The sequence below is a fragment of the Uranotaenia lowii genome, chromosome 2 (genome assembly GCF_029784155.1).
Source record: "Uranotaenia lowii strain MFRU-FL chromosome 2, ASM2978415v1, whole genome shotgun sequence".
Lineage (NCBI taxonomy): Eukaryota > Metazoa > Arthropoda > Insecta > Diptera > Culicidae > Uranotaenia > Uranotaenia lowii.
In genome coordinates, this window is record NC_073692.1 from 307,276,259 (window position 1) to 307,303,573 (window position 27,315).

The 27,315-nt window shown below is 32.4% G+C and overlaps 1 protein-coding gene across 3 annotated transcripts in view; it reads right to left on the minus strand.

Annotated features, from left to right (window-relative positions):
* Window positions 1–27,315, minus strand: part of LOC129748880 (adenylate cyclase type 2) — a 289,164-nt gene that overhangs the window by 217,301 nt on the left and 44,548 nt on the right. The window contains exon 2 of one of the 3 annotated variants that reach the window (XM_055743661.1): window positions 2,711–3,199. The exons of 1 other annotated variant lie outside the window; for it this stretch is intronic. In XM_055743661.1, coding sequence (XP_055599636.1) covers window positions 2,711–2,801 — 91 coding nt within the window. In that variant the 5' untranslated portion in view covers window positions 2,802–3,199. Of the gene's footprint in view, window positions 1–2,710; window positions 3,227–27,315 lie in introns of those variants that run through there. One more of the 3 variants, XM_055743662.1, reaches the window with a different exon arrangement.

Consider the following 27,315-nt stretch of genomic DNA (forward strand, 5'->3'; position numbering starts at 1 on the left):
CAGCTGATAAAATAAAAAAGAGAGCTGTGTATGATCGCATAGATTCCAAAAGCTGGCTCGCGAACGTTTTGGCAAAATTTCTTATATAGGATGGACAACATATTTTTCATAACTCTTCATTTGGCATAAGAAAACTTTACAGATAGGAAAAATGTATTTTAAGTTCTGAATGTGTATAAAAACATAAAAATATAGGTGATTCCAGATGTGTGGCCCACGATTCCCCACAAGCTATGATTTGCAAATTGGTTGCGTTTGTGTGACTTATTGATGTTTAATCAAAAATTCCTTTTCCACGTGAAAGATCATGACAAAACTAAGATCATAAGCGTATGAGCATATTTTTGTTATGCCTTTTAGGTTCCCCATCGATGAAATTAGGGGGTGTTTTTTTAATTATATAAGTAAATTTTTCTAACTTTTTTTAACTTGATAAATAAAAGAAGCAGATGATGCATATTTCAGTCAACAACGTATAGGAATATATGCTCACGCAAAGCGACGACGATGACAGATGGTTTGAGTTTTTTATCTCAACACACATCTGAGATATTAAAAGTGGCCCACGTTTCCCCATGGCCCACGATACCCCACTCTCCCCTATATTGATGAAGACTTCATTTAAAATGCATTTCTGTACCCAGTCTGATATGTTCCACTTTTATTGTTGGAAACGGTTTCCAAAATCTAAAACAGACTTTGTACAGATACGAAGGATTGGGTTCATGATTAATACGTCAAAGACGAAGTACATGCTGGCCTGTGGATCCAAGACTGACCTAGCCCGCTTGTCCAGTAATAACAAGGTCACGATCGACGGCGATGAGCTGAAGATAGTCGAAGACTTTATTTATCTCGGCTCACTGGTGACCGCAAACAACGACACCAGCCGTGAGATCCAGCGGCGAATGATCAGCGGAAGTAGTACCTACTATGGATTCCACAAGCAACTGCGGTCGAGAAGACTAAGCCTTCACATGAAGTGTAATCTATATTTGACGCTCATTAGACCGATTGTTCTCTACGGGCACGAGACATGAGTATTGCTCGAGGAGGGCCTGCGTACAATCGGAGTATCCGAGCGACGAGTGTTAAGAACCATCTTTGGCGGCGTGCAGGAAAACGAAGTGTTGAGGCGAAGGATGAAAACCGAGCTCGCGAGACTCTACGGCGGACTCAGTATCCAGAAGGTGGTGAAGACTGGCCGGATACGCTGGGCAGGACATGTTGCAAGAATGCCGGACGACTATCCTACAAAACAGGTGTTCGCTAAAAATCCGGTAGGAACAAAACGAGCAGGAACGCAACGAGTGAGGTGATTAAACCAAGTGGAGCGTGATCTGGAGAATGTGGGATATCCGAGAAATTGGAAAACTGTTGCCATGGACCGACTGAGTTTTGGAACTTTGTTCGACAAGTTATGTCGTGAGACGGAATACTACGAAAATAAATAAAATAAAAATAGTTAACATCTACGATTTTCTTCGATGATATTATCTTATTTTTAGGCCAATATCTTGACATGCATTTCACTAAGATGCTTTTCAGCTTGCCAAGATAAAGAGCATGCCAAGATAAGGAGCATGCCAAGTAAAGGCTCACTTAAGGCCCCACTTAAGGATAATGCCCCAAACGATTGACTGACAAACGGTATATGTACAGTAAAAGTTGAAAAAGTTATGCGCGGCAGGCTAAAATTGATCCTAGGCCTAGTACAAGATCTCATGCCAAATTTATACCAGGTCGAATCACGGGAAAGGGACACTCAACGAGCATGAACTTTGTATGGGATTTTGAGAGATTTTGTTCGGGAGAAACATGAAAAACCAGTTTTTCATCAATAACTTTGGTTTCCGTCGGCCGATTTCTTTCAAAAACGAGTTTTCTTAAAGTCTAAACTATGAAAAATATTTCTTCCGAAGACTGCATTTTGATAAGAGTCAAGATAAAAAAGTTATTGGGCTTCAAAAATATCGTGGTTTTAATGCCCAAACTTTTCATGATTACGGTTATTCGGTAACCGTTGCTCAGATTAAGCACAACAGACAATTTTCCACTTGAATTTATGGCTATTTATATTATTTTGATAACATTTTTCATCATATAACTCTACTGCAATAACGTTGACCCATAGTCGTCCCCTAATGGGTGACTATGGGTCAATTTTCATTTGCTCATAATTTTTCAAAAATCAATATTTTTCAACAATATGTTGCTTATTTGCACCTTTGCTATTTGCGAACTTTGCTGCGTTTTTTTTTTATATGAGTTGAATAACGGGAGTTATTGGGAAAACAACTCTTAAACTTCGTTGTTTGGCCCATTGTTACCCCGTACGATGGTAGTTGAGAATTTCGTACCTAAACTGAATATGTTAAAACGGTTGTATTCGATTTTAAGATTTGTTTTTCAAAATATAGAAGCTACATATTTTGTAACCGCGCACAATTTAAACGAAGAATAAATGAATAGATGATAATTTCACGAATCTCAATTCAACCATAAGGAAAAGCAATACAGGAACTTTTATAGTTAAGATATTTATATGGGTTGAGCAACTTCACCATAATAAATAATTTTCCTCATATCAAAATCACTACTGTGCCGTGTGGCGATTACCAAACACAGAAAAAAATCCAACAAAGTAGATGTAAGTAAGTAACTGGGTAAGTAAGTAAGCGAGTAAAGAACGGCAGTCTGCCAAATTAACCTGCTATTATGTCCTCCATTTCGGTGTCTCCTCGCCTGTCGGTCTCGTCCTCATCTTCATTAATCTCCAAATCTAATTTAGTCGGCTTCATGTTGCTCAGCACGTCTAGCGCAGGGAGATCTAGCAGCAGCGGCGTTTCGTGGGCGGCTTCGAACGACGAATGACGCGATACATGCACCGCGCTCTGTATGTCACGGCACTAGTCACGGATTTTAGAATTCAGCCCCTTTGCCAGTTTTCGCCAAATGCTGGAGTCACGCTATGCTACTCGAAGCAACGACCGAATATTACTACTTAGCACATGCTGTGTACCCCCTTTTTGTTTTATTCATGCACTTGCACTTTGGTTTTCTGGCTTCTTCCCCTTCTTTTTGCACGTCTTCTTCTTTGGTCGGATCTTCTTCAGTGGATATAACGCCTGCAGAGACGAAACTTCGAGGGTGGATACACAATTATTTCCTTGTCAAGTTAGTCCTTTGCATGTTCACACTGTTAAAAGGAAGATCAAATATTTGGAAAATTGTAGTCACTTAAAACTCAGCTTCTGTGAATTCATACCCAATGTTTTTAAAGAACTTCCGTAAATTCTCCCTAATAAGAACGTTTTACAATTAATATGCACAATACTGTATGGGCAAACACGGATGACAGCATAGCCGGAGACGGCCGAATGACAAAAATAGCACACACTCACGACGGGCACTTTCCCGTAGGAAGTCGCCCCATTCTTACACTTGTTGAGAAAACCTCCGTAACAGGTTTAGGGGCACAGCACATAGGACTGTATGAAGGTAGGTTCTGAATGGGAGCTTCTGGAGTGGTTTGTTGGGTTATTCTATTCAGCGTTTCCTTCCTACCGCCCACTCTTTCGGATATGCCTTTCGCTCACTTTCCTCCCCTCGATTCACGTAACTTATCGCAACAACACGCTTTACATGATTTTGGCAACACATAACCTTGTTACGGTTCTACATCCGGTGGTTATCTTTGCTTAGCAGACACTGTTGTACAACATAGATAGATACAGGCACAACTAAGTTTGTGACCACATTTGCACGATACGGTTTACTGGTGTTTAGTTATTTGTTGGTGTAATTATGGTCTTAACACATGATTTGCATCTTAAATGCAGTTTTGGGGTTTATCATGAGATATGGTCGATGCAACAAACATCGTGTTGATGAAATCTTTGAGACGCTACGATTCGAACTTGAGCAGAACTTCTATGCCCGATAAATTGAAATTTGCCTTTAAGGTTATACAATAAATCGTTTAGAATTTTATGGATGCTCAAACGATAAAGAAGGTAAATAAAGGTAACGTTTTTTTTTTACTTTTCTTTTTCAAAAATAATTTTCACAGAAAAAGCTAAAATTCGAATCTTTTATATTGAGTTCTTTTTACTTCTTAAAAGAAAATAATTAGCTTGAAATCGTAACTGCACCTTCTTAATGATTTTTTCCATAGTTTCAAGAATAGCGAATTGCAATTATTCCTATTATGCGTTCGGAAGGTTCTTTAAATTAAATTTTACACGAAAATAAACCATGCCGCAATTTCAAAAATTTTCAGAGCTGCTGTCTAATGGAGTAACTCCATACGGAGTTAAGACCAAAACTTTTATCCAATGTTTTTTTTGCATTTTAGATGATATTTCATTACATTATTGTTAAATTTTATCATAAATACAATTTTAACAGTATTCAATAAGTATAACTAGAATTTGAAAGTGATTTTAGCTAGTATCTGAATCAAAAGCACAATTAGCAAAAAGAAACGGTCTACAGTTTTTACTCCATCTCCAAAACAACTGTACCGATTTTCATCACAAATGCCATTTTGGAATCGTCTTGATAGCTTCTATTTAGTTATCATGTTCAGAGGCATCTTCAAATTTAAGATAGATTCGAAATGGTCCGATTATGATGTTTATTTAAAACAAAAACTCGATTTACTGTTAAACATTACTTCTAACGCTCTCTGCAGCTGAATTGGCATTCTTTGGTCTGTTGAAAGTTCAAATAAGCTGTAAGGTGGTCTACTGCACCTTTTGACTTATTTTTATTCGTTCCACTATTTATTGCCCTGAAGTGATATGAAGCCGAAAAAGTAAATTTAGTATCCAAGAACATAAATTCTTCCAAAGCACCGGAACTAAGACCCATATAACACTGCTGTACTATTTTAAAGCAGGCACCCAGTGAGCGTCTTAAAGAGGGTAATTTTTTAAGAAGAAAGGACTAAAAAGTATATAGATTTCTGTATACAAGAAGCTGTTACGATTATACGAGTATGATTTCGAACTAAAATCAAGTAAAATACTAAAAGATCACGAATGGTTTAAAGTTTATTTTCTGAAATAAAGTGTCCATCCCGGGAATTCGCAAAATTCGGGAATTTCCGATTTCCGGGAATCATAAGGTGGTATGAATAAGAAAATAGCAATTGCTTCGATGGTAGAGTAGATCATTTACTTTCAACCAGCTCCGGATTTAAAATATGCATGCCATTCGAAGTATTTGACTCACAAATCTGCTCGAAAATAGCAAAAGCAATTACTAGAGCATTATTCATATCTGCCATAGTTTCATTCCCGGGAATTCTCGACATTTATGAAATTATTTCTCTGGAAAAGCCTGATAGCCTCCGGAACTATCCTTTGTTGTACTATTGTTCTTTTTGAAAATATAGTCATACAAAACTCAATGAAAATATGCCGATTCCTCTGGCAGTAGAGTGAAAAATCGCGCAGCTCTTATTTCCCTCTGGCTTAAAATGCAAGATGAATTTCAAAACTTAAAAATGACCAAAACATCCTTTTTCATATGAAAAACAATTATATAAATCGAAAAACGAAAAAAAAGTTGGATAAATCAAACAAATAACAAGATAATATTTTTTAACTAACCAATAATTGCATGCAGGCATGTTCTTCATTTGAGCTGTTCAGGTTATAGTAGGGTTGCCGTCCATCCCGCAAAACCGTGACAGGTCCCGCTTTTTCAAGAAAATGTCCAGCAGTCCCGCTTTTTTCTGGGAAATTTTTTGTGGTAGACTCAACCCTCTCCGGTTCTACCACTTCATCGTTGGTAAGTGCTTAATGAGTACGCTTCTTAAAAAATATTTCCTCGATTATATTCAACACCTGTCATTTTTGTTCCTCTAATTTGCTGTGATTTTTAAAACTGGAAGTGACTTTACTTAAAGAAAATGACATTCACTGATAAGGCTGTAAAACTGAATAACAATTTTTATGAAGTTTCACTGATTAATAATGGAAAAATCTAAATTAAGCCTTTATTAAAATTCATTGGTTCAACACAGAAAATCATTCAAAGATAATGATTTTATTTTATTTTTTTCTACTCAAAATGAAAGATTAAGAATAAGATTTAAGATTTAATAACTCTTTTAGGTCATAACATTTAAGGTTGCCAGAATTTTTCTCCAGTCATATCCGGACAATATCCGGGTCAAAACCACGGAATTATTCAAAATAAATTAAAAAGAAAAACTCTTGAAAATATATTTTTTCATAAAAACACACCAGCAGATTTAAAATCGTATTTAAGGCTTCCGAAAAACTGTTCATGATTGATTTGATAAAACATGCTCAAAAAATCAGTTTGTACGTGAAAATAAAAATTATGATAACTCTATTTAAGTTGTTTTTGTTCAATTTTGAAATAAAGTGAACTAATCTTTGCAAAGTAAGCTTGCAATCTTTTTTATACGAAATGCGGGAAACCGAGCCGGACCGAAGTATTCCTAAATTTTTTGTCCAATATAATTGGGCAATCTGGCAAGCTTATCTTGACATCATTATAACAATCTGATTCAGTTGAGTGTTCCTTGTGCACAGCTATTTAAATATTTTTCTTTTGAAGAAAATATTCTTCAAGTTGCTTCCAAAGGATGATGGCTCCAGATGTTGCTCCTGAACCCTAGCCGAATACTTTTAATATAAAGTTTAAGGAAAACTCACATTCCGGATAAAATAGAACAGGACTTTCTAGCGAAAATAAACTATTTTCAATCAAACAATGAATGAATGGACGAGATAAATTAACTTATCTTGGGAAGTTATTAACAACGGATGTAAAAAAATTTAAAAACTCTCTTCAAATTTCGGATTTTAAATTACTCTGAACAACAACATTTTCGACTTGAGTGTTCATATACATAGATGGAAGTTTTCTTAAGTATTCAATTTTTGAATAAATATCGTTTATCCATATTTTATTACTTTCTATGAATTATTTTAGCTAAAGAAACAGGCACGTAAAGTTAAAGTTTTTATCATTCAAGTAACTTTCAGCCAGAATAGATAAGGTAACACGCCACAACAAATGAATACTACAATTGGAAGGTAAGAATATCCAAAGTTTAAAAAAATTGGGAAAAAGGTCAGAAAAGTCAGCACCCGCTTGCTTCTTTCATACTAACCACAAAAAAACGTGAGATTTAAAATTTAAAAAAAAATTATCACAAACGCAACTAAATATGACACAGACGACCAGAATTTTTTAAAACTATCACAAGAAAACAGCATATTTGGTACCAATGTTGTAATATCTTAAATGGAAAGATTCTGGTGTCTTGCATTCAAATCAATCGTCAGATTTTATCTAGCTTATAAAATCAACCTTTGATAACTGATAAACTAATTATCCTTCATGAAAACTTGAAACTGACTTGAATCTACTTATACTACTATCATCTCATCTATCATTCAATCAAGGATTCAAATTTTGCCTAGGTATTTTTAAAGAAAAATAACGATTTCAAATAGAAAAAATCTTAAATGTTTTGAAATTTGACTTGCAAAGATTACAAATATTTCTGACTTCACAAAAAATGTTCTTGAGTATTCAATATTCAAAATTTTGAATCATGAAATTACTTTGTCGAAGACTGCATAACGATTTGATATATTCATAAAGAAATATCAACGACTAGTTGATCTCGTACAAGCTTTGTTTCGCTCGCAACTGTATAGATTTGATTTTTAGATAAGATTTGTTTTACAAAATTCAATCTCGATGTTCCTTACACTGAATATAAATACTTTTCCTGTAAGAGTATTTGATGCAATGCATTCACGCATATTTTATTGCATGATTCATTTTCTCAAACTTAAAATTTTTACATGAAGAAGAATTGGTCTAACTTCAAAAAACCCCAGTAGACAAATTTTTGCATCGATATATTTTCCCATCTCTTCAAACCCTCATGTGCAATATTGATTGCCAATCTGATGCATAATTACGTGGATACCTTAAGAACCGTAAATTGTTAATATGGACGACCCCGTTTGACGTGCGACCCCTTTTTCATGCCCCTTGTACATATTTGATCGATCGCTTTTCCCTGAAAACTTCCGTGTGCCAATTTCTATCTTAATTATTATATTCATGGGTGCAATACAAATACTGTATAAGTGATGTTGACGTTATTAAACGTTGAATTTCTATAAAAATTGAACACAGAAGTTTTCAGGAACGGAAAATCGATTGCAGATATCAAATTTTGTGTAGGAGGCTGGCAAAAAGGGTCATCCATATTAGCTGTTGACCTGGATACTGTGGGCCTGGATACTGCCCGGATTTTTGGTCGACAATTTTGCAATCGATTTTCCGTTCCTGAAAACCTCTGTGTTCAATTTTTATAGAAATCCAACGTTTAATAACGTCAACATCACTAGAACAGTATTTGTATTGTACCCATGAAAAGGGTTCATCCGAAAATCTAAAAAAAAAAGTTCATTATTTCTGGTCCTAATAAGCACTCATGTCAAATTTGAGCTCTCTAGGATTTAAGACGGCACAGTAAATTGAAAAAAACAAACAAACATACGAAAATGGCCTTTTATGTATAAAGATGATTGTAAGTATTTGATTAAAATCTTTTTTGAAATCTTGTCGAAATTTCCGGATTTTCCAACATTATGAAAAATTGAGTAACTTCTCACGAGTATCTGGAGAGTTAGTCAGATGATTTGAACTAAGATTGCCCGGTTTTATCCGGGTTTGCCCAGATATTGATTACAAAATTTGGGAAAAGTCCGGTCTGGCCCGTTCACCCAGATTTTATTGAAAACAACCCGGATTTTGCCCAGACATATTCACTTTATTTGCAAACAAAAAAAAAGTGTGTTTTTTAATTCTGTGTCCAAAACAGAATTTTCTGTGCCATTTTCATAAAAATAGTCTTGAAAGATTTTTTGGAAGCCTAAAATACAACATGAAATACATGTGCTGTTAAGTTTTGATGAATTTTTTTTTTAATTTTCTTTCTTGTTTTAAGTTTATTAATTCTTGGGTTTTGACAAAATTTGCCTGGATACTGCCCGGAATTTTGGTCGACAATTTTGAAATCAAAGCCCTGATTTTGCCTGATTTTTGCATAACATAGCCCGGATTAAATCGACCCGTATAGCTGCTGAAAAAATTCTGGAAACCTTCATTTAAACCTATATTTTTGCTTAAAAAGTGCAAAATTTGACTCAAGTATGTGTTGTAAGTCTACTTGATTGATAAATTTTGATATAATTACTACGATTTGCAAGAAATCAAGAAAATAAACTCTATTTAAAATCAGAACCTCACATGAGATTTATAATTAAATGCAAAATAAAAATTCAAATTCACAAATAACAAAATGAAGATAAATTCTGGGTAGGATAACTCCGTAAAAATATTTTTGTTTTTTCTAGAGGCACTTCGATAGGAAATAATCAATACGAAAATGAACAAACTAAGGAATTAAAATTCAAAAAGTAAGAACTCTGAAGTCAATTGAAGAACATCAACTCAGAATTATCACTTTATTCCAAGCTCTAAATTAAGATAAAATATTTGTTTCCTAAATAAATCCTTATGATTTCAAAGTATAATTGGGCTTTAAAACATTTTTTTAAATAACATTTGAACCAGTATATCTGAGTTTAGCATCCAATGCATTGATAATCGTTTTATTTAATCATTGATGTATATTGTAGATACTTATTTGAAAACACAATGTTAAAAAATAATTCAAAAGATAAATAACAACGTTCAACACTTGACACCACTTGTTTTGTCTCTTTATGAAAGTAAGTAACTAAATCAAAATCGAAAACATTTTCATGAACCGCTGTATGTTTAGAGTACAAACACTTGAAATTTGAGTTTTTGTTGAAAGTTGCAATTTTTACCAAATAGATTGTAAAAAACAATGTTTATAATGATGTTTTACTTCAAGATCCTCGAGATGCTGAGTCTTATCGATAAAACCTAAACTTAAACTGCAGATCCAAATTAATGACCAAAATAAAAAAAGAATCATAAAAGCCGAATTTAAATGTTTCAGGCCCTCCACGAAGTTTAATTGCCCCTGAATAAAAACCAGTTGTGATTTTGCCACATGAAATTAAATTGTTGTTTTATTAAGAAAACATGCATGAACAAAATGAGAATTCAAATATTTTAAACGATGTTACATATCTAAATAGGAAAAAAAAATTTAAAAGTAGGTTCGCTTAGAAAAAACTTGAAACAACTTGCTCAAAACTGAAAGATCGTCTTGCCTCGTATGGCTATTATGCCCTCATTTTTTTGACAGAAATTCAATAAATACATTATATTAGAGAAACGCTGAGCAAAACTACAAATGGTTGGAGAACAAATGTGTTGAGATCGACCGGTGATTTTTTTTTATTTTTAATCCTGGTGCCGCATTTGAACGGAGTTTTTTTTTCGCTTAATGATTAAAAATATGTTTATCTTTTTTTTATTTACGGCAATTCAGTCTTTTATTTTTGAGATGATATTTTATTTACTTCAACATTTCAAGACTGATTAGTCTTATCTTACTTAAATTTACTTAAATTAAAAAATCACTAGTGTTTTTAAAATAAAGTATTCACAATTTTTGTAGTTACCCTGAAGATGAGACTAACCAGTCTTAAAACGTTGGAGTAAATATAATATCATCTCAAAAATAAAAGACTGAAGTGACGTGAATAAAAAATATAACATCCAATTACCAGTCGATCGAAAATCTTATAATATGTTTATCTTTCAATCCTAGTTACTGAAAACTCTCTAATTAGCAGTTGTCAAAAGAAACATCTAAGAGAATCTTTAAAACATGAGAAAACTGTAAAAGAACCTATTTTTCAAAAAATTATCAAATAGGTAGAATCAGAAATCTTTGGTTAATTTGTTTTTTTATCTCATAAAAATATGTTAAATCAAAGAGCTATCACCATTTTGGATTTATTTTTTGAAAAAAATCTTAAGTAAGAAAGAAGAGATGAAACATAAACCCTGTCTAAAGGCGGGGTTGGGAAAGTTAAACAATTCGAAAAATATACAAAATGTTTACTTTCCATATCAGTAGAAATATCTCAGTTGTTTCTAAGCCTATTTTTAACAATAGCTACATAAAAATATAGCCTTGAAAAAGCGTTATTATATATCAACATTTTAGAAAAATTGGTTGGAATGAGCAAAAACTACAACCGAAAGAGGACTTGAAGTTAAGTTCTTTAGCCCCTGTGCTTATGCAATTTTTAAAATTTATTTTTCTTCGAACAAAAGTTGTTTGTTTTCATAAAACTAAGCTTCTTCAAATTTTTCAGTGAAAAACAAAGTGGATATCTGAGGGTTTAAAAAAACATTTTCAGAATCAATAGTGAAAAACTTCGTTTCCATCAATTGGAACAGTTTCAATACGTATAGGATTCCAAAAATATAGGAGCCAGCAAATATAGACAAAGCTAAAAAAATTCAGGCAAAAACTATGAGTCATGAAGTTGATATGTGGAATTTTAAGCAAAAATATACCAAATACACTGTTTGATTCACTGGCAACTAATGAAAAGAAAATGTAATTTATCCTTAGGTAAACATTTCAGAATGCCGGTTTCAGCAAGTACATATATAAACCTACAAAAATTTATAAGGAATTTTTAAATAAATTTATTGACAAAAGTGACAACTTTTAAAAATATAACGTGTTCAAATAAAGTTTATATTTCAAAAGTCTTTTGAAACTTTCTTTAAATATCGTGAGAAAACTTGTGAATCTAGATAAAACCAACAAATTGCTGAACAAACAAAACCAGAAAAATTTCATTCATTGAGTGAAACTTACTAAAATGTAAAAAAAGTAGAAAAAAATAGTTAAACTTTTCAACGACTTTTAGAATTTTAAGACTCTTGATGAAGTTTTTAAAAATATATTTATTCTTTATTTTAATAACGTTTAACTCAACTAGAGGACAATAAGATAATTTAATGTTTTTTCTTGCAAACGATCAACGTCAACGGCATTCGAAAATCCATCCGAAGTTATTTACTACTTTAGTTTTATTGTAAAAATGCCAGGTTTACCTACAAGAATTTACTAAATCAATTCAAAAAGATGCGTTTATTGATTTTTGCAATTATTTCCGAACGGAAATGTGTGCCAGCTGGTCCCATAAATTGTATCCTCCTTTTTTCATCTGTCCCCTCATTGTTTTTTGCTGCTCGTGTGCATATTTTTACAGTTGCAGGAATGCGTTTTCTCGCTGATGAATGGCCACTCAGGCCACCCTACATCCTACCTTGTAATGGATGGATGGCGGGGGAGAATATTTTTAGAACGCGGATGACACAAAAAACAAAACCTTGAATGGCAGTTGAACCAGAGTAGTTCGTCGCTCGGTTTGTGCAATTTTGCATACCGGACAGGGGATTAAAGTTGTGCGTACTACCTACTTTAGAAAAGAGTAAGTAAGTGAAGGTCGCAATCTTCGAGAAAGGAAACAGTTAAATATGACCGGAATGGAATTACAAAGGTCGTGATTCAAATAATCATATTGATGATTTCTTCAAGGTATGATTACAAGAAATGAAATTCTGTTGGATCTAGTATTTAAAAAAAGAACAGTTAATTAACTTTCAATTCTGGTCAAGGAAATCCGTTGAAATTAATCACCTTGAAAGCATTTCCCTCGGTAGGAATGTACTTCGGACATTCATTAAACATGAACTGCATCAAGCTAATTTAAATGACCTTTCTCGATTTGCTCATCCATCAGGCAGCGCCGGAGAGTCCCAGCAGAGGTCATCCTTCATTTTGCCGCAGCAATTTCGCAATTGCATATTCCCACCACCTTGATTAGCATAGAAAAACAATTTAGAGCTCAGGAATTAATTCCTCGGCGAGTTTCGCCGATGCAGTGGGGCGCGTATTTGCAGTAGCAAACAAATGGATAGCGGCAAACGTCACTCAATACCTCGAATAATGGCGACACTGCTAGTTCAAATAGCTCAACTCACTTCAGTTAGACCTCATTCATCCCCTCATCTTCCAAATCAGCGCCATTGCAAGTTCTAACGGATATCGTAGCAGTTTGGTTTGGTCGAAGGTGTGGTCACGGTGTCTTGAAAGGAGATGTTGAAGAAAAAACAATTATATTTCCATAGATTAAAAATGTAGCCTTTCTTCATTATTTTTTAGGGTAAAAGTGAAATACTTGGTATAAGAATTATTGAAACCAATAAACTCGATAAAATGATTGATTTAAGCTTACCAAAATAGCAGATAGCTACAAAAGTGGAGGTGATATATCCTTGATGAAAGGACTAAATTTTTCCACAAAATAAAAAATAAACGATCTTAAGTCATTTGAGTTAACTAAAAAAAAATTGAATTGAACTTTAGCCCTTTAAGTTAGCTATCCGTCACTTTATCACAATGCCAATTCATCAATTGATTTGTGCCACGCTTTATCTTTATGGGTGAGATTTTCTTGAAGATCCAGTCAAGGATGAAGAGATCGATAAAGAGATCGTAAATTAATTTACTTTTAGAATGCTTAAATCATTAATATCGAATCAACATATATACAACTTTCTGGCTAACCTGTTTTAGATAATTGACTAAATCAAACCGAAAAAATTTAAAAATTCATAAACTACCAACTTGTAAAGAAAATTTACTTACAATTTGAGAGCTTAAAATCAGCAGTAAATAGAAAAAAAAATATTTTCGATATAAACTTTACATAAAAAGATAGCCTTATTTATAACCTTTAATTTGATGTATTACATTTAATAATCGCAAAAGTGCTAGCAAAGTTATTAAAATGTCTGTGCAACAAATTTGATTTGATAATATTTACGGACTAACCAAACTGCCGTCCGAATTAATTTGTTTTGTTACTTGCGTTGTGTGTTTTGCGTTGCCTTGTTTACGGTTTTGCGATGGTAATTGAAAATGTCTTATTAGTCGATTTGGATCAATATTTCTACGCAACTTAATTTTGCAATAGATGAATATCTTAAGGAAAATCGAACACACACAAATAGGATCTCTGTAAAAATTCACGATTCTTTGAAAAGATCTCATTACTTAACCTTACCATATATCTATCGAGAATATGATGACTAATCGCTAAAACCACTAGCCCACACAAATAGTACAATGTAGATATACCGTGACCGAGATTCGATATCATATCCTAAGACGTGAATGCTATTCTCTAGACCGGACCGGTTGCAGTTATTCGAATATTTAATTCTAAACAAATACCTTTTTGAGTATTCTCTTTGATTGAAATTTTTAAAAAAAATCTCTCGAAATAACCTAGATTAACATTGTACAGTGGTCCAGAACAGAACTTTATCGAGACAAAATTTTTAACGAAAATAATTAGATAGATAAAAAGTATCTTCAACAAAAATGCACATCAATCCATGCGCTTTAACATTCTTAAAGCAAATATTTGAGTATGTCATTTTGCATGATTTACACATGAAAACTTTTTGCAGTAAAAGACAGAGCCGAATTGTATTCTACAAAAATGAAGTTAATAATTTCTGAGGCCAATTTTACCGAAGACACTACAAATATATGACAATTCGTAAGCGAGTTATGATTTTTTAAATGTTGAAATGTTAAGGTGTATCGAACATAACAGTATTTTGGTTCTTACTTTTGTGAATGGATTCATACAAGAAACATGTGTTGTGCATTAGTATAAAATATAAATGCGACATTTTTCTGTCAAAGATTCAACTTGCATCTGGAGGCATTTGTTAGTTGGGAAAAATTCATTAGCAAAACCTTGTACTTTTCAAACTGTCCTAACTAAGGTTGGTGGAGATCATTAACTATTTTTCACGTGAGTATTCATTACGTCGTATGAAACATCTTAAGAGTTCACAGAAAACTGCTGCAAAAATTATCAAAACAACATTAAAATTTGTATTTCACATATAGAATATGTTGTCCAGGCTACAAATATTCTGAATGGAAAGAAGCTGTGACTAGTTTATGTCAGTTTTTGTCCGTAATAATACTCTTTGTTTACATTTTGTTTCATACGACGTAGATTTTATGACGGCATCATTTAGTTGAAATTCAAAATATTTGATAGTGAAATTATGAGAGATACGTTGTTTTGATAACTAAAAAAAAAAATCCAAAGTTTTTAATTCTCCATTACAAATTACCACATTTCAATAAAACATCCCGATTTCACGAGCAAAAGTCATATATTCAATGTTTTGTTGTTGCCTCAATCCATGACGAAATTTTAAAAAACAATTTGGCACATTTAGTAAAGCTTCCAAAAAAATAAATATTAAAATTACTGATATTTTTAATTAATTTTTAATTTCAAAGCGAAGCGAAAAAATGTGTAAACGTTTATTTAAGATGGACTCAAGCAATAAAAAAAAATCATAAAAATTCGACTATTGCACGATAAATGGGGATGTTCTTTTTCAAAGGCTCTTCAAATGTGTTAATTTGTAGGTATTTAAATTTTACAAACTGTAGAATATTTTCTATCGAGTTTAAAAAAAAAAATTACCAAACTTACATAATTGAAATATTTGATATATGAACTTAATAATTCCGTCATATAATAATTTTTTATTTGCACCAATCCGAAATATGACAGTTTAAAAGTACAAGTTTACCCTGGAGAATCGTTTATAACTGACGAGCGCCTCCAGTTACAAGTTTGCGTTCTGAGAAAAAAATGTGTGCATTTAAATTTTATATAAATGCTTAGAATACATGTTTCTTGTTACTGCAATTTTCGACATACCCTTACATTTCAACATTAAAAACAATCGTGCTTAACTTGCAAATTGTCATTTATATGTGGTGTCTTCGGTAAAATTGCCTTAAGAATTGTTAACTACATTTTTGTAGAACACAATTTGGCTTTATCTTTTGATTGAAAAAAGTTTTCATGTGTAAATCATGCAAAAATTATCCGGGGGGGGGGGGGGGGGGGTTTGGGGACTACTCACATCCACCTGAATCATTGAACCCGAAATGCTTCATTATCGAATTTCACAAAATTATTTTCTCTGAACATGTTTAGGCTTTTGGATTTTTTTTTCTCTAATTTTCAATTAATGGCAAACCTCAAAAATCCACCCCAAGTTCAAATTTCTGCTAGACTATTTCAAAATTTCCTCACTTGTTCATCGAAATTCAGGTCTGAATATAAAACTTTGAAATAAATTAAACCCATTTCGGAGGTTCTGGTTCCATTATTCCCATAACCAAAACTGACTTCTTATTTTTGTCTTTCGGATTCTGTATCCAGTTCCGGATACTTGATTTTCAGTTCGTTTGACCATAAGAAATTAGAAAAGAAAAGTTGCTTTGAAATTCTGTTTCAAATTTGGTTTTGCATTTCATTTCAAATGTTTTTCGAGATCATATGCATTTTCAATATTTTGATAATCGTTTTCCGGATATGAAAAATGAGAGATTTTGTATTATATTTAAACTCGAAGTTCTTAAACTTAATTCTTACACAATATTCAATAATATTTACCTTCGAAATGGCAATCCAAAATTGAAAGGTCAAATTCAGATCATTTGAAATCCATATTTTAATTCTGATTCACAATATAGATTAAAAATAAATCATTTCAATTATGAATTTAGATTATACCTTGACTACAGAGTTTAAATCATAGATTCATGAAAGAGGGGTCTAAAACTTAGCTCAAAAAATTTTGATTAAGAAGAAGGTTCGAAAATAAACTTTTTTGGTTATTTCAGAAATTGTATGAAAATTCGGACACAGTTTCAAGGCGCAACATTTGAATTCAGGTTCAGAATTCAGATTCAAAATGCAGATTCAAAATTCAGAAAAAGGGTAAACTTGTAAATAAATTTTATAATCAACATAAATTGTTGAGGAATTCAAGAGATCATGAACTTAACACATTGTGGACCGAATACGAGATATCTCGTTTTTTCGCTTGCCAGTGTACTACACTTCGAAGTATAGCTTGAATCGACTGAATTTGAGTGTTAAAAATTATTCCACAAAACTGACATTTGCAAACATTTGCCTTAACTTCAAAATGCTAAATTTGTAAAATTAAGGCCAGGGGTTTCTGAGATATAGAATGCCGAGTTTCAGTGTTTCTCGTCAAAGATTTCTTCGTGGTCCTTAATGTGTTAAGATTGCTTGTCAATTCAATTTCCAGATTTCAATTTTTATTCAAAATTAGTTTGTAACCACAGTTTAATTTAATCCCGGGAATTCCCGGGAATCAATCGATTTCAGAAATTCCTGAAACCCGGAAAACGATGGAAAATTTTTTTTGCCATGAAATACACTTTATACTGTAGTAGTTTTCACGTAGTTTTTTTTTTTTGAATAAAGTGATTTTTAAAAAATCAGTATTGTTTTGATCGTCTGCAGTATGAATTGTAACAGAAATGAAAAAAAAAATCGCTAGTGGAATTGACTTTGTTCCCCTCTAACTAAGAATTTTATGCAAATGAAGTCGAAATTCTTTAAAATAGTTTTTTGGATTTAAAACGTTTGAAGCTTAAAAAATAAACAAAAAGTTTTTTTTGTTTTATAATTGCTTATTGAAGTTTTGAGATATGCAGTACATATGCAGTAGAAAGGGGTTGTAATATCCTATTTAAATTTTTCCCGGGATCCTTGGAATTCCCGGGAATAGCATGATGAGATTTCCCGAATCCAAGGAATGTAAAAATGGCCGGGAAATGGACACTCCAAATTCAATTGAAAATCCCAAATAAACGGTAGAATTTTCATTCTTTGTTTTATCCGAAAAAACCAAAAAATCATGCACAGGATTTTCATAACGAAAAATACTTGCTGTTAAAGAAACATCTTCATCTAAAAATTCTGCACAAAATTCTTTATTTTCCTAGGGCATTGTTTAATATTAGAAACACATTTAAGACACCAAAATTCAGCATTTTATGTTTCAGAAATCCAGAATCATAATTCTGCTAATTTAATACAGATATTTGAGTAACGTCAAGTGTTATGTTTAATTTTGTAGAATGAGGTTTCACCATATGATTCATAAAGTTTGAATTATGCTTTTTAATGGAGCATAATATCGGCAAGCAAAAAAACGAGATATCTTGTATTTGGTCCGCAATTAGTTAATATTGCAGTTTTTTAATCCATTTTTCATACTAAAATCATTAATTTGGTTCATGTTTGCATCAACAAAATTTGATCCGAAAATCTGATCATTTTTTCTCTCACTTTTTTTTGAAAATAAGATTTATTACCTTCAAAGGTTACAATCTTTTAACTTGCTAAATAGTTTGGAAGATTCGGCTTGTTTGGTTCGAGTATAGAATAAACTTTTTTCAAGAAAAGGAAGACCGTCCTAAAAAAAAAGTTTATTTTATGCCCAAATCAACTAAGTTTGATCTATTTGACTCTTAAAAAAAATCAACGATTTAAACCATCGATGAAAGCGAATTTAGCTCACCTTCTAGGTCCAGAGCCAATTTTCAAAAGCTATTTTTTGGTTTGAAAACTTTCAATGTCAAAGTACTTAAAAATGAATAATCATAGAGTTACAAAGACAATTAGTTTTTTTTTTTGTATTCGTGAATTGTTGGGCAAAAAATTATAAGCAAAAATAAGTCACCAACTACCCCCCCCCCCCCCCCCCCATGAGTCGGTTCTTCCTACGGTCCTGAGAGATAGAAACCATCTCCCAACTGTCCATCGGATACCAAATTTCACTTTTATCAGTTCAGTCATTTTCCGTGTCTATAGGGAAGAGTGAAAAGTCTTGATCCCGGGGATGTCTCGATTCCTTAGCTATATTTTGAAACCAGAATGGTTTTTAAAAGATTTAATGTTCTTGAAACATGAGAGAGCAAAACAACAAAAATATCAAATTTTAGAACTTTGGTTGAAAAATTATACAAAATGTGACTAGAAGATCTTTTTCCACCATCCTAAATGTTTCCCAAATTGAAAAAAATTATTTAATTTTTTTTTGGTATGTCAATCGTTAGTACTAATTACAAAATTTCACACTTTCAAAACAGTTGCATACTTTCAACTTTTAAGAAAGAGTTTTTGAAATTTTTGTAATGGGTTTAATTGATTTCTAGTGTTCAAAAAAAAAAAAAAAAAAACTTAATAGATCTTGATAATTGTTGAGCACGATTTAACTAATATTATTCCAATGATCAATAATAATATGAAAACTGCTAATAAAACCCGATTTAATACACTTGACAGTGGATTGTAGCCTTTCTTACAGTCTGTAAATTATATTTGGGTACCTACATATAAAACAAAATGAATTATGAATTATGATTAATGAATTTCATACGCAATAAATCCAAAATGAATTCAGGAAATAAAGATTCAAAGTTTTTAATAGGATAAAAGTATTTTTAATATAATCATAAATTTCATATAAATAACCTTATTTGCAACTAATTGGAGATTTTTGAATAACTAGATTCTGGAATATCATGTATGATTCCGTTTCTATGACATTATAATCTAACTCAATTTACTCCTTTTGGAGTTACAGCATATGATATCTTCAAAATGGAAGGGGTATAAAAATTAAGAATACAATTTAAAAAAAGATACCTGACCATGTATTTCAAATAATTCAACCTCTCAAGTAGAGGAAACAAATACATAGATAAAATTATTGGATAAAATTTCAATTGCTAGAGTAAAATACGATACCAAAATGTAGAAAATCGGTAGAATAAATTTTGAAAATTAATAATATTGAAAATTTTGAAAGCGTAGTATTTTTAATTTTGTTATTTTGAGATTTTTATTCTGTTTTGTTGATTTTGTCTATTTCGTTAATTTTGGTAATTTGGTCATTTTTTCCATTTTGTCAATAATGTCAATTTTATTAATTTTCATGATTTTGTCAGCATTGTTAGTTAGTAAATTTTGTCAATTTAACCAATTTTCTAGATTTTGTCGATTTTAACAATTTTCATGATTTTGTCAACTTTTTCAAATTTGAAAATTCTGTCAATTTTTTCAAATTCGTCAATCTTGTCAATTTTGTCAGCTTTGTTAATTAAGTGCATTTTGTCGATTTTGTCATTGTCAATTTGGCCAATTTTCTCAATTTTGTCAATTGTCTTCGATTTTGTCAAGTTTGTCAATTTTGTCAATTTGTCAATCTTGTCAATTTTGTCAATTTGGTCAATTGGGTCAATTTTGTAAATTTCGCCAGTCAATTTTGTCAATTTTTTAAATAAAGTGAATTTTGTCGATTTTGTCTTTGTCAATTTTGTTAATTTTAACAATTTGGTCGTTTTGGTCAATTTTGTCAATTTTGTCGATTTTTGTCAGTTTTATCAATCTTGTCAATTTTGTCAATTCAGTGAATTTTGTCGATTTTTTCATCGTCAATTTTGTCAACTCTGCCAATTTTCTCGATTTTTTCAATTTTATAAATATTATAGATTGTTATGATTTTTTCAGCTAAGTGAATTTTGTCAAATCAATGAATTAGGCCAAGTTTGTCAATTTGGTCGATTTGGTCAATTTGGTCAATTTTGTCAATTTTGTCGATTTTTGTCAGTTTTATCAATCTTGTCAGTTTAGTGAATTTTTTCGATTTTGTCATCGTTAATTTAGCCATTTTTTTTTCAATTTTGTCAGTTTTATCAATCTTGTCAATTTTGTCAATTTAGTGAATTTTGTCGATTTTGTCATCTCTTTTGTCAATTTTGTTAATTTTTTCAATTTTGTCAATTTTGTCAATTTTGTCATTTTTTTCAATGTTGTTAATTTTGTCAATCTTGTCAATTCTGTGAATTTTATCGACCAATTTTCCCGATTTTGTCAATTTTATAAATTTCATCAAATTTTATGATTTTTTCAACTAAGTGAATTTTGTCAAATCAATGAATTATGTCAAGTTTGTCAATTTCGTCAATTTTGTCAAATTGGTCTATTTAGTCAATTTTTTCAATTTTGTCGATTTTGTCATTTTTGTATTTGGTCAACCTGGCGAAAATGTTTTTTTCTGTTTCTTCAACTTTGTCAATAATGATTATTAGCTTTTTAGCGTTATATGCATGTTCCAAAAAAATCCCAAATGCTTCAAACTCTACCATGGAGGGCTTGGTGGCGCTACTGTTTGGTTGTCATCTTCCATTGGCTTCAGCAAGTGAAAGTTCAGATTGACCTCCAAGCCGTCATCGTTTTTCTCTAGACACCAACCCCAACAACAACAACGCAACGTTAGATCTGAAGAGAGGAAGAGAAAAGGGAACAAAAAAACAAGCCCGAGAGCTTAAAGCTCGAGAGGATTCAGTAGCATTTGTCTTAATAGATTTCATTTGCTTCCACGGGCGAAATACTCTCCTGTCGTTGCTGCTTAAGAAAAAGCTTCGTAAGCACGAACGGCATGTGAGAAGATGAGAGGACATACATCGTCCGCGTACCCGTGTTGTTTTCCCCTTCTCAGAGCAATCTGTGCCTGAATATAATGTTGGCGAAGTTACTATCGCTTCCGTACCATGCAGTGTGGGCATGACGTACTCATCAACGACTTCATCAATTTCGGGGTAGTACCCCTTAGTGAAAACCACTTTTATGATTCAAATTCGGGGCTTCGGTTCTGAAATTTTTGTAATGGATCGGTATCAAACTGATCCATAAAAATTAAAAAAAAAATTATTGGTCGGGAAAATTTGACTTTTCGTCTTCCTCCCACACGGCGTCTGTCACGATGACATCTAACCTGAGTGGGAGTGAAGCCAGTCTGTTCTCCCTCTCACACATCGACAGATCCATACTTTCAGATAGCAAGCGCGTATCTATGACGTCACATATAATGTGACGTCATATATACAATAATCTTGATTTTAGTGATTGCTGGTTGTGGCTAGCAAGCCAAACTGACACGTTTTTTGGAGTGATTATTTAATGATAATTACTATGAAAATTTATTTTTCAAACTATTTTGTTTTTTTTTTCTTTCTTTTATACATTGAAGAGGGAAAAAAATCAAATTTTTTAAGACGAAAATCATTTTCATTGTACTTCCCAGTTTTGCAAAAACGTGTGGACAATGTTTACAAAAAATCACACCAGCACACACAAATACACTGACATCGTCTGAACTCGTCGAGCTGATTCGATAGGTACCTATAAAGGTATATCTAAGACCCATAATTAAGGATCTCCCAAATCGACCGATAACTATACCTTTCTGTAAGAAAGGCAAAAAACATACATAAGATCGATTTTGTCTGAAAAGTTGAATTCTTCGCCTCAAAGTACACACTGATATAAAAGTTGTGGAAAAATTTGGAATTCTCTTTTTTGAAGAATGTGTGATATAACAGAAACGGTGGCCAAGTCAGTCGTCCTTTAATATTTCTCTTTTTTTACAAAGCCAAGGATCCCTTGAACAAAACATGAAGTCTCCTTCAAGTTAAAAAAAAAAAATAGAGCTATATATTTACTTTGAAAATATCATAATTTTTTAAAGTTTAGGGTTTTTCAAAGTTCCAAATCATCTACGCGAACAAGTATCGTTTTAATTTTTGGTGCATATAAACTTGAGATTTTATGCTGTCTAAAATGAAATAGACGGCAAGTTGTTTAATTTTTTAAGAGATATTATGGAAGAAAGAATATAAGAACAAGCCTCGTCATTCTCTCCTATTGATAAGAACATTCCATTTGACACTAAATTGTGATTTCAAATTTTGTAAACTTCTTAACCAATGTTTTTCTCATGTTTTTGCAGTTGAGAAGTCTGAAGACAATAAATTATTTTGAAGCTTAAACCGATTTAAATTGACTTAGATAATTTAGACCCTTCCAAATGGATCTTAAGAATTTTAAAACCGATTTTAACATTATAGATGATATTTTAATCTGGCAGGATGTGATCAAATGTATGGACAAGTGCGTAGTTATGCTCCAACTAAGAGAATCGCAAATAATGGTTTAAGAGGAATAAGCGAGTTTATGCGTTAAAGCTGAGTTTTTTCAGCAAATGAAAATTTTTTTTCTATATATTAAATTCAATTATCCAAATTGAAAAATTCCAAAAAATAAATATTATCACAGAATTCACTGGTGTTACAAATTACCAACTTAATGTATTAAATACGCGCCATATTGACACCGATAAATACTAAATAATACTTTGGCTGTAAGGCAAGATCAAAATTTATTTAATTAATTAATAACAACAAACACATTTTGATTGTTTTACTCAACTTTATACGAATTTCAGCATTTTATAAATGGGTCGCAAAATCGAATAGCGCATGAAAAAACTAATGAGTAGCTTATTTCAGTACGTTTAGAACTATCTCAGCTTTAAACCATATACTATTTATGGATAAATTATTTCAATTAAGTAATCCTAATGTCGAAATTTATGAGAATAAACACCTCTTAAATTATTAATTACTGAAAAAAAAACATTTTTTAACAGATGTTATAAAGAATTTTGTTTAAATGAGATACTTGTTTAAAGAATCGAAAGTTTTTGATTGAAATAAATTCGGAAAAGTTCTACGTTGTACCCGTGCAAAAATAAGCCTTATACTATACATTTGTTATAACTTATTTACTTACTATACATTTGTTTTTTCCTTAAGTTCTTCCACAAAACACACCGTTCAGTGTCTGTTATCTCCCCAGTCCAGAGTCGCCGGGGCCAATCAATTGAATCGTGGTCAACCACTTTAGCCAGAATCGTGCGGTTTGTTCAATTTCCCACCGCCAACCCCTTGGATCAGATCCAGGACTTTGATACCCAATTCACCCCCACAGGGGGTTCCAACAACAACAATGCCGGAGGAGAAGTGTCAATCGTGAATCGAATCATTCAACACTTGGCATCAGCCACGGCCGGTGCTAGAATGAAGCGAAAATAAAACGTCAAACTTACAGCTAGCTAAGCGAGCTTCATTAAATGGGGGGTCGACAGATCACTTTCGGTCGGTTCGATTTTATCGGTCCGGTGTGACACGAAACCATCAACTTGGAAGCGATTGAATGAATGAAGATTGATCCGTAGCATAGCATGAATGGAACTTTTGTGTGGAAAACTTTCGAAACTCCACTTATTTTTAATTGGGATTCCTTGCATCCCACTTGCAAATTTAGAGAAAATTTTATGTCAATTCAATTTATCCGCCAAGCGACTTTTGACCTTAAGAACCCCTATCGCAAGTGTCGTGGCCCCCTCCAATTGGAGACGAGGGATTGCTTGATAGCTTCAATTATCGACAATTTTCCAATCCTCAGAGTCAGTCGTATCGGAATGACTGACGCGATACTAAATTTATCACCGATGAAACTGTTGTGGTGTTTTCCTTGGGGATGGAAAAAACGGGTAAATGGTTTATTGCTTCTGGAAATCTATCAGGTGGTTGAGTTGTACGGGAACAATCGGAGCGTCTTCTGTTCTACATATGTACATAGGTTAACTCTTACTCTTGCATTCTATGATAAAAACAACGGCACACTTATGATTATTCGTTTAAAAATTAAATGAACAATTAATATGAATAAATGAATTAATGAAAAATTATTTATCTTTTTTTGTGAAAAAAAATTCTACTTTATTGTTGAAATCTCCCACCGGCCGGCACCCACTTTTAACAGTCCTGATATTGATCAGTTTTTCAAACTTATAGGGTAAGAACACTATATATTGAACACCATCTTTGGGATTCAACACATTTGTGGCCAATAAATAATAACGAAAGGGTTTTCTGATAAAATTTTGATAGCGTAGCTTAAGCTTATTTCTCTGCTTCGAATCGATATATTTTTTTCGTGAAAATATTTTTAAAAATTATTATTTAAGCATTTTTATTCAAAATTACTTTTGTCGCAATGATTAAACACAATGATTCAAATATTGAACAGGCAATGTTCTAATTATTGAACAGGTAAACATTGAATATCATTGCATATATTCAGGGGTATATCGATTGATAGTATGACTTGCAGGGGCGATTTTGGTTGAGCTAGCAACCAAGAAACAGTTTGTTTATATTTCCAAACACCAACCGATGTTTGTTCAATAACTGGTACATGTATTTCTTTACGAAACGAGTACTGCAAGATTGAACGTTCAATAATTGAAACATTGGCGTTTTCTGTGATCCAATGACTGAACACTTTAATTAGTTAAATTTTAAGAAAATAAGGATAATAAAGGCTGCCACTCTTCCAGAAATCATTCAAAAAGACTTAGTTTAAAACACTCATATCATTATCTTAGACGTTTATTTGTCTTTTATCCAATTTTTCCCCAAATCAAAAATAGGCTGTTTTCTTCATCCAGTCGAAAAACCAAGCCAAAATTTGAACACATATTCAAGTTTCGGGGATTGTGGCTTTAAGAGTCCGAGATTCTTGATAAAAATTTGAACATAGGTATAAAATGCTTCAACAGTGGCACAACGAATTTTGATTCATTTTTCTACTGTATATTATTGTTTAATCGGTTAGTTAAGATTAGAGATGTACCGAATATTCGGTCGACCGAATATTCGGCGCCGAATACCGCCGAAAAACCGTTAAGCCGAATATTCGACTCACCGAATAGTTGAGCTAAGTATTCGGCCGAATACGCCGAATAGGCCGAATATCTACTACAGACTTGTAAAATTTTTCAAATGACTTAGGATAAATTATAAAATAACCAAAAGAAATGTTGTAAAAGCTACAAAATCATTAAAAACTTATGGTTTCAGCAAAACATCTAAGGTGTATCGGCGTATCTTCCACTGTAGATCGTACAGGAGAATGCTGACAAGTATCGCTTTATACTTTGATAATAGTATATTCCAGATTTTATGGATATATTCAAGCTTGCTCATAAATCCAGTAAAGATTTTAGATAAGTCAATTCTGGCTGGGATGTCCAGCCAGTCATCTAATTCTAAATCAAAGAAGCAAATTCAAATAGCTTGGCACCTGTTTCGACATGTTTTGTCCCAGATTTCTCAGGAACGCAATCTCTTTAGGGATAAACGCCCTAGAAGCGACTAGTCATCTGATGTCTTTTCAGTTATTGGTGACATTTTGAAAATCAGAAAGGCCGTTCGGCCGTTCGCCGAATACCACTATTCGGTACATCTCTAGTTAAGATCGTAGGTTGCGAAGTGTACATACAAGATTACTACTTTTAGTCTTTTAAAAACAGCGGAAACCCAAGTTTTCGTTCTGAAAATTGTTGTTATTTTTCCACAGGAGAAGAATCTTGGCAAATCATTATATTTTTCTAAGAACAACCAGCAAATACATACTTTAATATGCTAGGGAGCTTGCCACGAGCAGATATGGTATAGGATTCAAACGCTGGAATTTGTTTGAAACAGGGTTTTTCATAAGTTTTTTGTTTATCAGATGTGTTCATGTGTAATAGCCTGGCTATACAGCTTACGAGCTCTGGAACTAGCGAAAAATTGTTGTTTGAGGTTAGGTTTGAATGACTCATAACCAGGAAACACTTTCAGCAAATCAGAAAAAAATAAATGTACATTTCTGTGTTTTCTACACTTGGTTTTTTGCTAATTCAATATTAAAAATACTGGTACGAGACTTAACTTCCCTGATGACCCTTAAGCGTAGTTGCCGATCATGTGCTTCAGCTTCACTCCAATGCTTGATTTGAACTTTGTGGACATTTTTAACAGTGTTTGCATACTTTTCCCCCACTTACACACAGCAATTTTTTGAAAAATCAGCTTTGTCAGCTATCATTTTGACAATGACGGATTTTGAAGGAAACTGTGCAAAATTATTTTTTGCAATATTTTTATTGTTATTATTATTTTTGTGAATAATAAATAAAAACACGTTAATTTTAAATTTTAAATTAGTAGGCCTGGTAGTTCTTTTCACAGGCTTCAAAATGCTATCAAAATTTTGAATATCCGATCACTAAAAAAATAAGCTATTTGCAAAAGAAAGTGCCCCATTTCTTAAATAAAAAAGTTTTATAAATTTTCAGCTAGGTTGATTTATACCAAACTTAAGCAGAAGATTCTTAATCACTCCATATCAATCCATAGGTTATTTTAGAAACTCTGTTTATTTAAATTTAAAATGAAAAAAACAATTAAAAGGAGGAAGGATAATAGATTCCCAAATTCAATACTACTTACAACATTTTTCTCAATAGAAAATCCTTCGCAGTCGAGAAAGTTGATTCTTATGCACAAATTTTTGATAACACTACAAAAGAAAAAAAAATTCAGGTAAGAAAAAATTAAGAGCTGATTTAGACTGATTCGGAAAGCTGCATTTAAATATGCATTAAAAT